General features: G+C 46.6%; 1 protein-coding gene across 2 annotated transcripts in view; it reads left to right on the top strand.

Annotated features, from left to right (window-relative positions):
• The window catches only part of LOC144822097 (alanine--tRNA ligase, mitochondrial-like), a 246,721-nt gene that overhangs the window by 126,640 nt on the left and 104,644 nt on the right, over window positions 1-15,437 (top strand). For both annotated transcript variants that reach the window (XM_078679220.1, XM_078679221.1), the window contains exons 19-21: window positions 591-701; window positions 6,020-6,103; window positions 12,006-12,116. In XM_078679220.1, the coding sequence (XP_078535346.1) occupies window positions 591-701; window positions 6,020-6,103; window positions 12,006-12,116 (306 nt within the window). The remainder of the gene's footprint in view (window positions 1-590; window positions 702-6,019; window positions 6,104-12,005; window positions 12,117-15,437) is intronic.

Raw genomic sequence — 15,437 nt, 5'->3', positions numbered from 1 at the left:
TACTGACTTGACATTGCATTGTCAGGACCCTGTCAATGGCTACGCCCAAATTTCGTACCTTCTCCACTGGTACGGGAAGAGGACCCAGATTTGCCGGCCAGTGTCTCGAAGTCCACAGGTTAGGCTCATGTCCTAGGACAAGGACCTCGGTCTTCTCGCCATTCAGCTTGAGAAGATTGTGATTCATCCATTTTGCTATTTCTCCAAGTCCAAGCTGAAGGAGGGAGGAGGAGGCCTTGTCAGAGTTGGTAAGTGAAAAGATGACCTGGGAGTCGTCGGCATATGTGAATAGCGTGAGACCGACGCTATCAGCTATGTGAGCCAGAGGGGTGACATAAAGATTAAAAACTAGGTGAGAGGATGCAAGAAACTTTTGTCTTCATGCCCAAATCAATGTCTCCAAGCCAACTGGAGGATAAGTTACAATAGAGGCCATGATAAAGAGATGGCTGTGTTTTAGAGCTGGAGTATGAGAAATAGCTAGCAGGATGTAAGAGATGTATTTCAGGAAGGCAGGAGTTTTGATCGCGCTCATTGTTTGCCACATTTGACGTGTTTGTGCTTCTCCCGTTGCATGGGTCTGATATCAGAGTGTGGATAGTGCTGTGATGCCGCAGTGGCAGAGGAAGGAGCTGCAGATGGAACTGAAGTCTCTTCAGAGGGCCGCCAACACAGCCATCCGGAAGCTGGAGACCCGCCAGGTAAGGCTACATGCCCGCTGCCCTCTTCAAAGCATCTGTGTTCTCTGTGATCGCCCTCTGTGAGAAACTCAGACACCACATCACTCATCAGCGGTATCCGGTTGTCTCCTGCCTGCTTTTCTTGCTCTTTGCCTCTTCGGCTCCTGCTACCTGCTTTTCCATGGCTCCCCTCGCTCAGTTCCTTCTCTCTGTTCTCCTGCCTGACTCTTTCATCTGTTTGAGATGAATGCCTTTTCGAGATGTCCAGCTAAAGTTTTATGAAAGTTCATCCGTCCCGGCTAACTGTCCTCTGCCTCCTAAGAAACGCCTGTTCATACTGCAACGGGCGCTTCTATTTCACCCCATCCTCCTAATCTGATAGAGCACAGCACACAAGGTCATTCAGTCCCATGCCACTAACTTCCCATGACTGCTTCAAGGTATTCTGCCCCAGGGAGTACCAGGAACATGCATTGTCGTCATTGAGCTGTTTTCAAGGGTGCTCTGATGGGATTCACTCCTCTCCCTTGAGCCCTGGCTAGTGTCTCCCTTTGAGGGATTCTGAACTTTGAGCTGAGTTGTCCTCCAGGGAAGGAACACTCTCTTGCATCAGTTGCAAGGAAACCTTTGGTGTGCAGGAAGACTCCCATTATGTCAACAGTTGTCGTCAAGTCTAAATCCATGATGGTCAAATAAATCAAGGTCTTTGGAAATGTTCAGGGCGTAAACACTTTTTACTCCTGGAAATGAAGTTGCAGGACCCGTTCACCGACATTTACGCATACATATCACAGAGGTGTGAGCAGTCTGCTCAGGGAGCGAAGCTGACGGTTGGGATGGTTTGGGATATCCCTTTTGATCTGGTTCTAATCTTTGTCAACAGACAGATTTCATGCAATGAAAAACTAGCTTCAACTATTTACACAAAGTATTGAATGATGACCAGAAAAGTTAAATATTTGTCTTCTGCTCCCTGCGATCTGCTGTACATTAACAGAGGCTCCATCGGGAACGCGGAATCCAGCAACGCCGCAGGTATCTGCGATTTGAGCGGGGATCAACGGATCCACCCTTGGGATGGGTGGTGTCTTATACTGATGGGCTCTTATGATGATTGTTTCTGGGGCTTCCTGTGAGAAGTCTTTCCATCTCCGTTAAAAGTATTTAAGATAGATCTGTTCAGAGATGGGGCACAGGCAAGGACCTCGCGTTGAGAAGCATTTAGTCACTGGAGGAGTCGCTGTTGTATGCGTTGAGGGTAAGAGTCGCCAGGATGACTTCGTCTTTGCTAGCTGCAGCAGAGAGGTTCCTAGTGCAGACTAACTACCCACATGAGAGAGTATGTGTGATGGAGTCGGGTGACTGACAGCTCAGGCCCTGAAACTCTATGTTCTTCTGAAGCACATTTCAGAGCCATCGAAGGGCCCCAAAAGAGTGGTTAGAGCGTGAGCGTTTTCTAGAGAGAACTGTGAGAAAACCATGGATGGAAGCTTGGGCTGCATAGCAGCAAGCAAACCCAGTAGAATCTTTAGTTACAGATCAACCTTTTGCTTTGGTTTACCACCAAAACATCTTCAAAAGAAGAAGCCAGGCAAGACTACTTTATTCCCTATCGCCCACCTTCACAGGAAGTGACATCACTGCATTTTCCATCTTCCATCTTCACAGAAAGTGACATTTCTTCCTGCCTTCCCCTTAATTCAGTCACCTCCTTGGGTTGTCACCCTGTCTGGGCGTCTCCCGCGGCAGACCGCGGACTAGAGCATTCCCCAGTTAGGGCCAGGAAGGGCTTTGGGCCAGAACCTGCTCCACCGAAACCAACACAGTAAGATTTATATCACCTGGCACCCCGTACTGCCAATTCTCCCAATCATACCCGGGTCAATACGACACAAACGGACACATAGAATCCTCATAACACATAGACCCGATCCGACACATTTTCTACAAAGTATAACACACCCTTAAACTACAGAACACGCATTCCACTCGTGATATTTTTTCAGGATTTCTTTTCAAAAATCAGCCAGTAAGGACCTTGTAAATGTAAGAACCTGAGACAGAAAGCCAGGTGGACTGCAGCCACCCTGCAACCCACTGAGCATCACTTGAGTGAGGTGAGTTTTAGGCAACAATGAATCCTGTGGGATATCACGGGGAGAGTTAGTGGAACCCAAACCCTCTTTTATCATGTAAAGGCCACTCAGGCACACTAGGAATCCAGAAAAACATGTTCAATATTGATTTGAAATCAAAACCCTATCCCAATGCATACAAGATGAATAGTAAAAACAGGTCAATTAGTGGCGATGATACTTACTAGGAGGGGAACAATAAAACACATAGGGGCATATGTAGGAAGGCGTTTGCGAATCGCAAACACCGTTTTGGTATGTAGGTGGCACTTAGCAAAATAAGGTGATTCCTTAAATGCTATGTAGGGGTGCGATTTTTGCATAAGGAATCGCAAAAAACCACCTACTTCAAGTAGATGGTATTTTGCGATTTCCTGTCAAAATGCATTTTTAAAAAAAATTCAAAGTGCCATGTGGCGCACAGACATGCCCTTAGGGCATTTATGTGCGCCACATGTACTTACATGCACATTCCATGGGTGCAACAGGTGTCCTTTAAACACCCTGGCGCCCTTGGAATTGCGATTCTCAAATTGCGATTTTCTCATAGAAAATCGCAATTTCAGAATGTATCCCCCTTCATTCCAATGGGCCTCTTGGCCCCTAGGAATGAATGGGACACTCATTCCTTAATTACGATTAGCAATTTTCTAATTGCAATTAAGGAATGTTAGAGATTCGCAAAAAAATTGCGATTTATTGCCTGCATTCCATTTTGCAATTCTCAAATAGCGATTCCTTAAAAATCGCTATTTGAGAATCGCAAAATGGAAATTACCTACATATGCTCCTACGTAACGTTGTGGTTGTCTAATACTATTGATATGGTATGGATATTTTCCACTCCACCTTCCTCTCAGTTTCCTAAACTAAGTTTATCACCATGAGCAGCCTCCTTCGAGATTCAGGGATCCTTCATTCTTGTTTCCATGGGCGGGCTGGCAGAGAAGCCTGCGGAGTGAAGGCGAGATGTCCCTCCTGTAGCGTACAGAGAAGGAAGGCGGTTACATCTCTCTGTGGCTCTACTGCTTTGAGTCTCAGGCACGAAGTTCCTCTCTACCTCAGTTCACTCCGTTCTTTCTTCTATATATATAAAATCGAAAGTATGTCCGTTTGTCCTATATTCATTACTACACCATTCATCCGATCAGCATGAAACTTTGGGAAGTTGTTGAGTACACTCCCGCGAAGGTTTCTGGCAACACACAAATATAAAAATAAAAAATAAAAACATAAATATATATATTTTTTTTAAATGTTAAAAATTGTTGAGTACACTCCGCGAAGGTTCCTGGCAAAAAATTCTACAAAGAAAAATGTGTTAAATATCGGCCCCCCGGGGCCATCATGATCTTTACAATACTGAACGTTTACAGTTTCCGGTGCGACTTGCTTTTGCAATGACCATCAACAAAGCACAAGCACAATCGCTGCAAGTGTGTGGACTAGATTTCATATTAAAATGGATACGTTTCAATGAAAATGACACAATGTAAATTGAATGTTATCATAACAAGTTTCCGTAAATGTCCTTTCTTCTGAAAACGCAGCAACGCGCGATGGGTAAGCTAGTAGTTTATAGATTGTATCTGATCATTGTTGAACATTTTCAGAATAAACAATTAGCAGAAAGTCCCTGGAAGCCTTTCACTTACATATATTCAGTGAAACCTTCCTATTGTTTAAAAACAATAAACAAGAAGTCATGTTATCAGCTTCTATAAAAGCTTGTTCAGAATTTAAAACCAGTCACTGGAAAGGAGAATTGTATCCATACAGAAAACATGAATATTTTCAAGTAGACCAAATTATCTTTTTTCATTTAATAATGACATAAATAAATTTGCATTTACATTTGAAATCTATATATTAACTAACAGCATTTGCAGTTCGAGAAGAGAGATACCTGGAAGAGAAAATGCATGACAGTTATAACACATGCTCGTTAGTGCTTGCGCTGCAGTACTCTAAGCACTAGTTTTTGCAGACCTCATCACCTACCCAAAGCTTGAGGGCCTCTTCATGCCAGATGCATGGCTCACTCCACATCCTCACACCTCCCAGATGTCCTTCTTTTCGTAGGCTACAGCATCCATCGTATGGACCACCCACATAAGCAGGGAGGAGACCTCGCTGTCATAAATACGTCCTCTAGGCCCTGTCCCCCAAAAACGCAAGTGACACTGAACTCGCTGGAGCTACTAACCCGGCACTCCCCACAACCCTCACTACCACCTTCCATCTCCACTAGATGCCTTCTGGGAAGCAGAAGACTTCATTGATAAATGTTCAGATCTCCTCTCCAACTTTTTCATCGTCCATTCGTTAAAAAATACAACCCCTCAATGCTCAAAATGATACAGCACGTCACTCAGCTAACACACGCCAAATCCTGCCCGACCACTCGGTACAGTGGACGTCGCCAAGGATTCTGACCAATCCCTGATGTCCTCCGTAATGCTACTGTCGAAGCTGAAATAATAAAGGATAATAAAATGACACAGAAACAATTCTCTCTCAGCACACAAGTTTGCAAGATTTATTGGGAATCCAATCAGAATGCACCATCCCGCCTCGGCATAATCAGGTGCTGAGGCTAAAATATCTGATCACCTGCTTGATCTGCTTTGTGAACCTTTGGCCAATGACTTTCACATACTCTCTGGTGTTTCTCCTTGAAGACTCAACACACTGAGACTCAACACACTGAGACTCAACACACTGAGACTCAACACACTGAGACTCAACACACTGAGACTCAACACACTGAGACTCAACACACTGAGACTCAACACACTGAGACTCAACGCACTGAGACTCAACGCACTGAGACTCAACGCACTGAGACTCAACGCACTGAGACTCAACGCACTGAGACTCAACGCACTGAGACTCAACGCACTGAGACTCAACACACTGAGACTCAACACATTGAGACTCAACGCACTGAGACTCAACACACTGCTGTTATATTACCTCTGGGGTTGGGTGGGTTCAACCTCCTTCCCAGGTATCCTGTTGTAACAAATCAAATGTTTGTTCCCGTTTTGCAAATGTCTTCAGGGGTGTTGATGCCGCCATACAGAGGCGTGTTCACACTGGCCATATTTAGTTGAGTTAGTCTTATTAAATGTGGTTTATCCTTGCTGTTCCTGGAGCTCTGCTCTATGCTGATGCTCTCTGTGCTTTGTATTTCATCTCCAGGCTGCTGAGAAGGCCCGCGTTCTTCTGGAGAAGCATCCTGACCAGCTCGTGATCGTCGACACGGTTCCCGCTGACTCAGTGTTTGTAAGTTCTTCCTGTAGTTATTCACTCACACTAACATCTGGGGACAGGCGTCTGGTAAATACCCAAGATCACAGAGATGAACTTTGAAGCTCTAAGTTTACCAGTTTGTTTACTTGTTTACTCAGCCATGAAATGTGCGCTCTCTCTTTCTGACTCTATCTATCCATCTCTCTCTCTCTCTCTCTCTCTCTCTCTCTCTCTCTATCTCTCTCTCTATATATATATATATATATATATGTATAAATAGAGAGAGAGAGAGAGAGCGAGAGAGAGTATATATATATATATATATATATTTATACTCACTGAAAAAAACAAAGGTTAAAATAACATCATAGTTGGGTATGGTATTAATATCTTTTTTTTATGACAGATTTTATTGAGTTTAGTGGTACATAGCGGATAAAGCCCAAAGTATACATTATGGATACATATCGAATGAGATAGTACCAAGTACTTTTCCACAACAAGCTAGCCTGCGAACCTGCAGGCCCTAAAACAAAAACTTGGCACAAGTTACCCCAGAATTCACCGACCGAAGTGTGTCTGAGTGTGCATATGATGACATCAGAGCTGCTCATCTAGGGTATCAGGTAAGGACCGGGTTTCGAGGGAGTCTGATGGTGGCAGGTGGGTAAGTCTATGCCCAGGTATGTCGCCCAACGGGACCATATTTTCCTATGTTTCTGAGGGCAGCCACGTGCCTGATAGACTGCAACAATCGCCCCCATGCATCTGTCCATGGCCACCTTACACCCGCCCATAGTTGGTGGAGAGATCGCTTTCCAACGTTGGGCCCAAGAACAAGAGGGGCTGTTTGTAGCAATTCCCGCCAATCTGCAATATGCAGCAGGAACAATTTGGGGTCAAGCGGTCGGCTCCAGGACAGGACCCGGCCCAGACATGACACAATTTTCCCCCAAAACGGCTGCAGCACCCCACAGCTCCAAACAGTGTGGAAAAAGGTTCCCTCTGCTTCCCCGCATCTAAGACACATAGGGGATTGGATAACTCCCACCTTCCAAAGACAGGAGCGAGTGATGTATGCACGGTGGAGATATTTAAACTGAATGAGACAATATCGTGTGGATATAGCGGCCCCACGAGGACTAGCGAGAGCCTCCGTCCAGTCATCATCGTCATGTCAGGCATATCCGCTTCCCACGTCCCCCGGGTTTTGTGTAGTGAGGTATGAGTACGTGCGGTTAACGTCTGATAGATCTGTTGGATCTTATCGGCTCCTAGGTCTCCCATTAGTACGCGGCCCTCTAGGGGGTGGAATTACGGCAAGTCACTCAGTGAACAAAGGAGTCAGAGCAAGTCTCAACTTCAAATATTTATAAAACTTCCATCGGTGCTGTTGAGATTAATTTTGTAGTTACTGAAATGATTTTAGGGTGGAACCCTGCATGGTGTCCCCAAGTGTAGAGATGCCGAGAAGGTCCCGTGCATGGAAGCCTGAAAGTTCAGCCGTGGGGTGCAGGTAGGTATCCTGCCACAGCGCTTCGTCTGTGTCAGGTGCCCCCAGCCCATTTACTTAACAATGTATCGCCAGAGCTGAACAGCCGTTCGACTGGCTGGGGGCAAGAAGTCAAGGTTCATGCGGCTGTAAAGAAGTTTCAAGAGGGGTATGCTCAACTCAACTCAAACGCTCAACTACATATGCTGGTCTGTGTGCAGGCTGTACCATCACTCATTGATGGTCAGCAGGTGTGACGCTACATAATAAGCGTATACATCAGCCGCTGCAATCCCACCCCAATATGTTGACTGCGTGCAGGTACGCAATGCAACGCGAATGGCCCTTCCACCCAACATGAACTTGTTCAGAATTGCATTTACTTGGGCGAACCATGTGCGAGCAATATTGTACGGGAAGTTTTGCAACCGATAGAGCAGCCGAGGCAGGGAGACCTTCTTAAAAATTGCAGACCGTCCACACAAGGACTTTGGTAGGTAGGACCATATCTTGGTCTCCTCACATATACATGAAAGCAGCAAATTGATATTATGTGACCACGTTGTGGGACACGACGAGATAAAGACACCCAAATATTTGTAGCCGCCCGTAGCGTGAGATAATTGTTCGGCCCAGTTCCCTGCCACGCCGCTGATCACTGCACACGGGAAATAACACACAGTTCGACGGGTTAGCTCCGAGACCCGAAGTTTCCCCGAACACCCAGAGTATCTGGAATACTTGGGGCCCAGAAAACCAAGGATCCGTCATAACGAACAAAACATCATCTGTGTATAACGCAATTCTGTCTGATCGCGCCTGCGACCATTCAAACCTCCGGATCAATAAGTCCCGCTACACTCGTGGCTAGGGGCTCTATGGCAAACACGAATAACAGTGGAGACAGGGGGCAACCCTGCCTTGTACCACGGCATATAGGAAAGGGAACCGACCTAAACCCAGCCACCCGTAACTGAACATATGCCAAAAAGCGCAGACCAAGGTAAAGGGATCGGCGAAGTCAAAATAAGTATGGTATTAATATCTTAGTTTACATTAAAACAAAACCTCAGAAATTCACTGAAAAGAACAAAAGTTAAAGTGATGTTATAGTTAGGTAGAAATGTTAGGTAAAAATACAATTTAAACACACAGAAACACTGAAATTAACCAGTTACCTGGTTATCTATAACTTGCATTCCAGACATTCCTATTGCTTATGTCCTCATATATTACATCACTCATAATTACTTTTAAAAGCGCTCATTAAAATATACTAATTGCACTATTAATCAACAAAGTTATCAATAAAGCTTTTTAAAGTCAAACAATTAATGTGTAAGAGTCTTTCTTTTATACCACAAAGGGTCTCGTACTCCTACAAAACCATAATCACATGTTAAAAATCACGATTATTTCCAATGGACCCCATATTCACAAGTAAATGTCAAAAGTAAACTTACCTGCATTGTACTATTAGTCAACAAAGTTGTCAAAAAAGCATTTCCAGTTAAAGCAACAATAAACATATGTGTTTGTCTTTCTTTTATAAAACTTAGGCCACATAATGCAGTCTTAAGACCAACCACAAGAGGTCTCTGGGCTCATGAGCTAAAGCTCTAGCTCTTTTGTGATTTGAATATCAAAAAAAATCTCCCGGGGGACATGAGTCCAGTACCCCAGATGGCTTATAGGAAGTGTTGCAAGGGCATCCTTGTGCCCTGGGCACCCCCACTTTTTGCTGACGGGCACTGGTGGTAACTGACTCTGACTGTCTCTGGGCTCTGCTTAACTAGGCCCAGGCCAGTGATGTGGTGAAAACACAGTGAAAATACACACACATATTAGGGTACACTATGTGTTCGGGTACCCCTATGATTGGCATGACCTACCCTATAAGCCCCTAGTACGTAATAGGTTAGGGGGGTTACAACTAACTATAAGTCCCTAGTATGTAATAGGGCATGGCAGTTAAGAGGCCAGCAGCCCTTTCTGCACTTGCATGTGTGCACTGCTGGGGGCCTGAGGTCAGATTAAAAGCAGCCACATGTTGCAGAACTGCTTTTAAATGTGAATTGTGCCCAAACTCGACTTTAGTGATGGCGGCACTTAAAAACTGATAAACTACAATATTTTGGCATATTGAGTATCCCCAGGGTCTCCTCTAGGTGTCCTATGGGTCGGAAGGGTCAGGTTATTATAAGGATACCCTTATAAATGGAGTTGTATATGCCCTGGGAATAGAGAAATTGCACATTTCACTCCCCCACCCATCCCATTGTAGTAAAGTGCCTCCCAAAATCAACTTTTGGGCTAGGAGCACTGTGGAGTGAGCATCTAGATTATGTTGGCATATTCAGACCCCCTAAAATCTCCCCTAGGTGTCCCTGGGATAAAATCGGTTTAATGGGCCCTGGGGGAAACATCATTTACAACTAAACCTTTACCACGCGCTACCATTGCAACGCAGGAATTACAACGAAAGTCGTTACAACGACTTTCGCTGGGGGGCGCTGTTGGATAGGGAATAGTTAAATTTTCTATCCAACAACTTCCCTACTATCCACGGGGACTGGACTGGAATAGTAAATTAAAATATTCTACTATCCAGCGCCCCACAACACAAGTCGTTGTAATGACTTGTGTAGTAATACCTGCGTTGTAAAGGCATGCGTGGTAAAAGCATGTGTTGAAACGTCATACAACCGGCCCTGGTATTGGAGAAATTCATTTCCCCCATTTTAAATCCCCAGCCACATAGGTTAACATTGCAATAGTTTATGAAAACATAACGTTTGGTAGGAATCAAAGAAAACTATCATCCAAGGACTTAGGAGAATGGCATTGATTAATCCAACAACATGCTATTGTTGAAGTTATCCTTGAAATGTACAGAAAATAAGTTATAAGACATTCTTGTCTGCAAGCCAAAATTCAGCCTTCCTGGGAGGGGCCTGACCTGATTGGTCAGAGTTGAGTGGATTAGCCAGGCTGCCTTGATGAAGTGATAAGTGGCCCCCAGGGAGAAAAGGCTCTCTCTTGTAAGGGGATCCAGCTCCACAGGAATGCCAGAGCAGGGTGAAGGGTCGTAAAGCATCATCTTCAAAGGTAGAGAGAGACAGCCAGGTCAGTCTACCCCCTTCCACTTTTAACCCATCCAGACGGAAGGCTTAAGGACGGAATTTGCAGATGTCGGGGAGAGAAGCTATGGAAATGAGCCACCCTGGAGTATGGTTTAGCCAACACTTGCCACTCTGCTGGGACTTCAGCCATATTGGATTTTGTAGAAATATTGCTTTCTGGGAGACCTTTGTACCATACTTTGGAGGAAATGGTCATGCTCTGGTGGTGTTGGCCTCCACTTCGTTGGACAGGAGTTCCCGCCGTTGTGACCCCCAGGGAACACTGAATAAGTATCTGAAAGGGGCAGTGCCTTTCAGCCCTGCTGCTGGAAAATAAGAGAAGAGGAAGGAGTGACAAGCTGGAAACTTGATTTGCACCATCAGGCCCTGTATTCTGACTTGACTGTCCTGCTTCATTATCTGGACTACAGTCTTCAGATGTACCTTGCTTCAAGATGAATAAAGAGTAAACAGAGCCCAGCCTGTGGTGCATCCAGTGGACTTTTGAGGGTTTCTGCAGGTGCATTGTGGGAATTGTAGTCCCAAACTTTCCAGGACCATCTTGGAGCTTTCAGACCCTTGGATTGTCTTTTGGACCCTTTTCGACTCTCTAGAGGAACTTCAGGAAGATGCTTAAGACATTTGGATAAGTTTGGAGCAACTTTGGGAATAAACTTAATAAGGTGACTAAGTGCTAGAAAGTGTTAATTCTTTAAAAATTCATATATCAGGTTTCTGACATTGGATTTTTTTCGTTTTGGTGTCATTGTAAAGATACAAATATTTCCCATTTTTATAAATTGTTGTTGGGTTTTTATTATGTGTAGTGCCTTAATTATTTACTGAATTTGAGGTTTTAAATGCTTTACATATCTGACTCTTAAGTTAAGCCTGTCTGCTTGCAGCCAAGCTACAAAGGGTTGAGCATGGGAATAATTTCAGCAGACTTTTTCTTATCAGAGGACTCTTTTTGCTCACACATATGCTTAGTCACATTGTCCCCTAATCGTTATCTTTGGACTTGTATATGTTAAAGCACAAATGTTTTTATTAGAAAGCAATGTATAGTTATTCAGGACTTTGTAGCTTAACTGTTTCTAGCAACTCGCTGTGCACTGATTATTTTTACTAAATTCACATGTCGCAAGTGTAGTTCTAAGTTTAAAGATATGTAAATGTAAAGCGCACTACTACCTTTTCTTAGGGTCATGTTCATACTATATAAAACACCAAATAAATAACATAAATAAATAGAGTTTTATTATTGTTGTTCCCAGATTCTAGTAACCAAGCACCTGTCCACCCCTTTCTCCACTTCTAGGCGCTGATGAAGGTGGTGAACCAGGTGTGTGAGCAGGTCCCTGCGGCCTCAGTCCTGCTCCTCAGCCAGCAGGATTCTGGGAAGGTCCTTTGTGCATGCCAGGTATCCAAGGTAAGGCGCTGTGCATGCAGTGGAACCCTACCGCCCTGTTCATGCTTTGTAAGCCCATCCATGACGTAGTGTCGAGGAGCCAATCACACAGACCTGTCGGACCAGCACGGCAAACCCAAGCTCTGGCACCATCAGATGCTAAGGACGTGTTAAGTTCAATAACAGGCTTATTAATGATTAAACACTTTTTATAGGTGGAGAAGTGTGGCTCAATGGTTAGAGCGGCAGACCCTGATGCAGAGGTCTAGCCCGGGACCAGGGTTCAATTCCTGCCTTGGCGGGTCTTGGGTTCAAATTTCCTCGGACCTGATAATTCTCGCCTCGGTGCCAATTCAAATCATGGGTCCCACTCTGCAACTCTGGGCAATAGCTTGCTTAATCTCCACAACTGCCCCAACAGCACTGGAATGCCTGGCTGCACCTTGGGGGTGCCTAGGAGTGGGCATTTCACAGGAAAAAGCCAGGAAGGGTTCCACAGCGGTATGCGTACAGCGCCAAGAAACCCCATGGGGTATAAGTGCCTTTACAAGTACAAATTCATTTAATTTCATAGAGTTTTATCAACTTTTGACATTAGCAGTTACACAGGATGGGATCAACAAATGGGTGGAATTATTTTTTCAGACATTAACAATTGTAGCAGGATAAGAACAAAAACAGGTAGCACAGACTCAATTTAAAATCTATAGATTAATGTTGAAGGAGTGAACATGTGCAGGGCTTGGGCTCCGTCCAAGAGAGCTTTAAAGAGACAGTACTCCCAGAAACTGTCCCCACAATGGCTCGCGTCTGGATTTACCCCCACTGTGGGCCCAGGCCCACCAGAGCGAGCCAATCACAGCACAGTGCCTCTGATATTACTACGTTTGTAACTGAGTTTCTGCACTTGGCCCACGGATGACCATTGTATGCATCGGATCCACAGATATGATGTGGTGTGTGTGTGGGCGGGGGGGCACGGAGTAGGGAGGGGGCGTTGATTGGGTATCACATTCTTATTACAGGCGACACTGCCATTAACGTAAGAAGTTATATTTCTGCCAGCTGTGCCCATGCTTGTACAAAAGATAAAATCATACAGTTTAACATATAAAACTACATTGATTAAAACTCATTTAAATGTAAACCTGATTCTCGTGAGCCAACCAGTCAATAAATCGCTCCGGATCAGTCGAAGAGCCAGGTCTTGAGGTTCTTCCTGATCGTGTGCAGGGTCGGGGAGCGTCTGATGTTCACGGGGAGCTCGTTCCAGGTCTTGAGGTTCTTCCTGATCGTGTGCAGGGTCGGGGAGCGTCTGATGTTCACGGGGAGCTCGTTCCAGGTCTTGAGGTCCTTCCTGAACGTATGCAGGGTCGGGGAGCGTCTGATGTTCACGGGGAGCTCGTTCCAGGTCTTGGCGTTCTTCCTGAAGGTGTGCAGGGTCGGGGAGCGTCTGATGTTCACGGGGAGCTCGTTCCAGGTCTTGAGGTCCTTCCTGAACGTGTGCAGGGTCGGGAAGCCTCTGATGTTCACAGGGAGCTCGTTCCAGGTCTTGAGGTCGGGGCGCATCTGATGTTGGGTCGGGGCGCATCTGATGTTCACGGGGAGCTCGTTCCAGGTCTTGAGGTCCTTCCTGAACGTGTGCAGGGTCGGGGAGCGTCGGATGTTCACGGGGAGCTCGTTCCAGGTCTTGAGGTGTGCAGGGTCGAGGAGCGTCTGATGTTCACGGGGAGCTCGTTCCAGGTCTTGAGGTCCTTCCTGAACGTGTGCAGGGTCGGGGAGCCTCTGATGTTCACAGGGAGCTCGTTCCAGGTCTTGAGGTCCTTCCTGAACGTGTTCAGGGTCGGGGCGCATCTGATGTTCACGGGGAGCTCGTTCCAGGTCTTGAGGTCCTTCCTGAATGTGTGCAGGGTCGGGGAGCGTCTGATGTTCACAGGGAGCTCGTTCCAGGTCTTGAGGTCCTTCCTGATCGTGTGCAGGGTCGGGGAGCGTCGGATGTTCACTGGGAGCTTGTTCCAGGTCTTGAGGTCCTTCCTGAACGTGTGCAGGGTCGGGGAGCGTCTGATGTTCACGGGGAGCTCGTTCCAGGTCTTGGGGTCCTTCCTGAATGTGTGCAGGGTCGGGGAGCGTCTGATGTTCACAGGGAGCTTTTTCCAGGTCTTGAGGTCCTTCCTGAAGGTGTGCAGGGTCGGGGAGTGTCTGATGTTCACGGGGAGCTCGTTCCAGGTCTTGAGGTCCTTCCTGAACGTGTGCAGAGTCGGAGCGCATCTGATGTTCAAGGGGAGCTCGTTCCAGGTCTTGAGGTCCTTCCTGAACGTGTGCAGGGTCAGGGAGCGTCTGATGTTTACAGGGAGCTCGTTCCAGATCTTGAGGCTCTTCCTGAACGTGTGCAGAGTGGGGGAGCGTCTGATGTTCACGGGGAGCTTGTTCCAGGTCTTGGGGTTCTTCCTGAACGTGTGAAGGGTCGGGGACCCTCTGATGTTCACGGGGAGCTCGTTCCAGGTCTTGAGGCTCTTCCTGAACGTGTGCAGGGTCAGGGAGCGTCTGATGTTCACAGGGAGCTCGTTCCAGGTCTTGAGGCTCTTCCTGAGGGTGTGCAGAGCGGGGAAGCGTCTGATGTTCACAGGGAGCTCGTTCCAGGTCTTGAGGTCCTTCCTGAACGTGTGCAGGGTCGGGGAGCATCTGATGTTCACAGGGAGCTCGTTCCAGGTCTTGGGGTTCTTCCTGAACGTGTGTAGGGTCGGGGACCCTCTGATGTTCACAGGGAGCTCGTTCCAGGTCTTGAGGTCCTTCCTGAACGTGTGCAGGGTCAGGGAGCGTCTGATGTTCACAGGGCGTTTGTTCCAGGTCTTGAGGTCCTTCCTGAACGTGTGCAGGGTCGGGGAGCGTCTGATGTTAACAGGGAGCTCGTTCCAGGTCTTGAGGTCCTTCCTGAACGTGTGCAGGGTCGGGGAGCGTCTGATGTTCACGGGGAGCTCGTTCCAGGTCTTGAGGTCCTTCCTGAACGTGTGCAGGGTCGGGGAGCGTCTGATGTTGACCGGGAGCTCGTTCCAGGTCTTGCCAGCGATCTAGGAGAATGCTCTCCGGCCTGCTCTGGTTCTGCGTGTGCGAGGGACCAAGGCCAGGGCGAGGTCGGCAGAGCAGAGGTCATTCTTGGATACGTGGAAGGATACTCTCTCGATGAGGTATTTGGGTTTGATGTTGTAGAGGGATTTGTAGGCATGGGTGAGGAGTTTGAAGGTAACCCTCTTCTGGACGGGGAGCCAGTGGAGGCCTCGTAGGTGTTGGGTCATGTGCTTGAGACGCGGAGTCCCGATGATGAGTCTGGCTGCGGCGTTCTGG

Source organism: Lissotriton helveticus, chromosome 3_1 (assembly GCF_964261635.1).
Source record: "Lissotriton helveticus chromosome 3_1, aLisHel1.1, whole genome shotgun sequence".
NCBI lineage: Eukaryota > Metazoa > Chordata > Amphibia > Caudata > Salamandridae > Lissotriton > Lissotriton helveticus.
The sequence above is the reverse complement of the archived record's forward strand: the minus strand, read 5'-3'. Positions and strand labels throughout refer to the sequence as shown.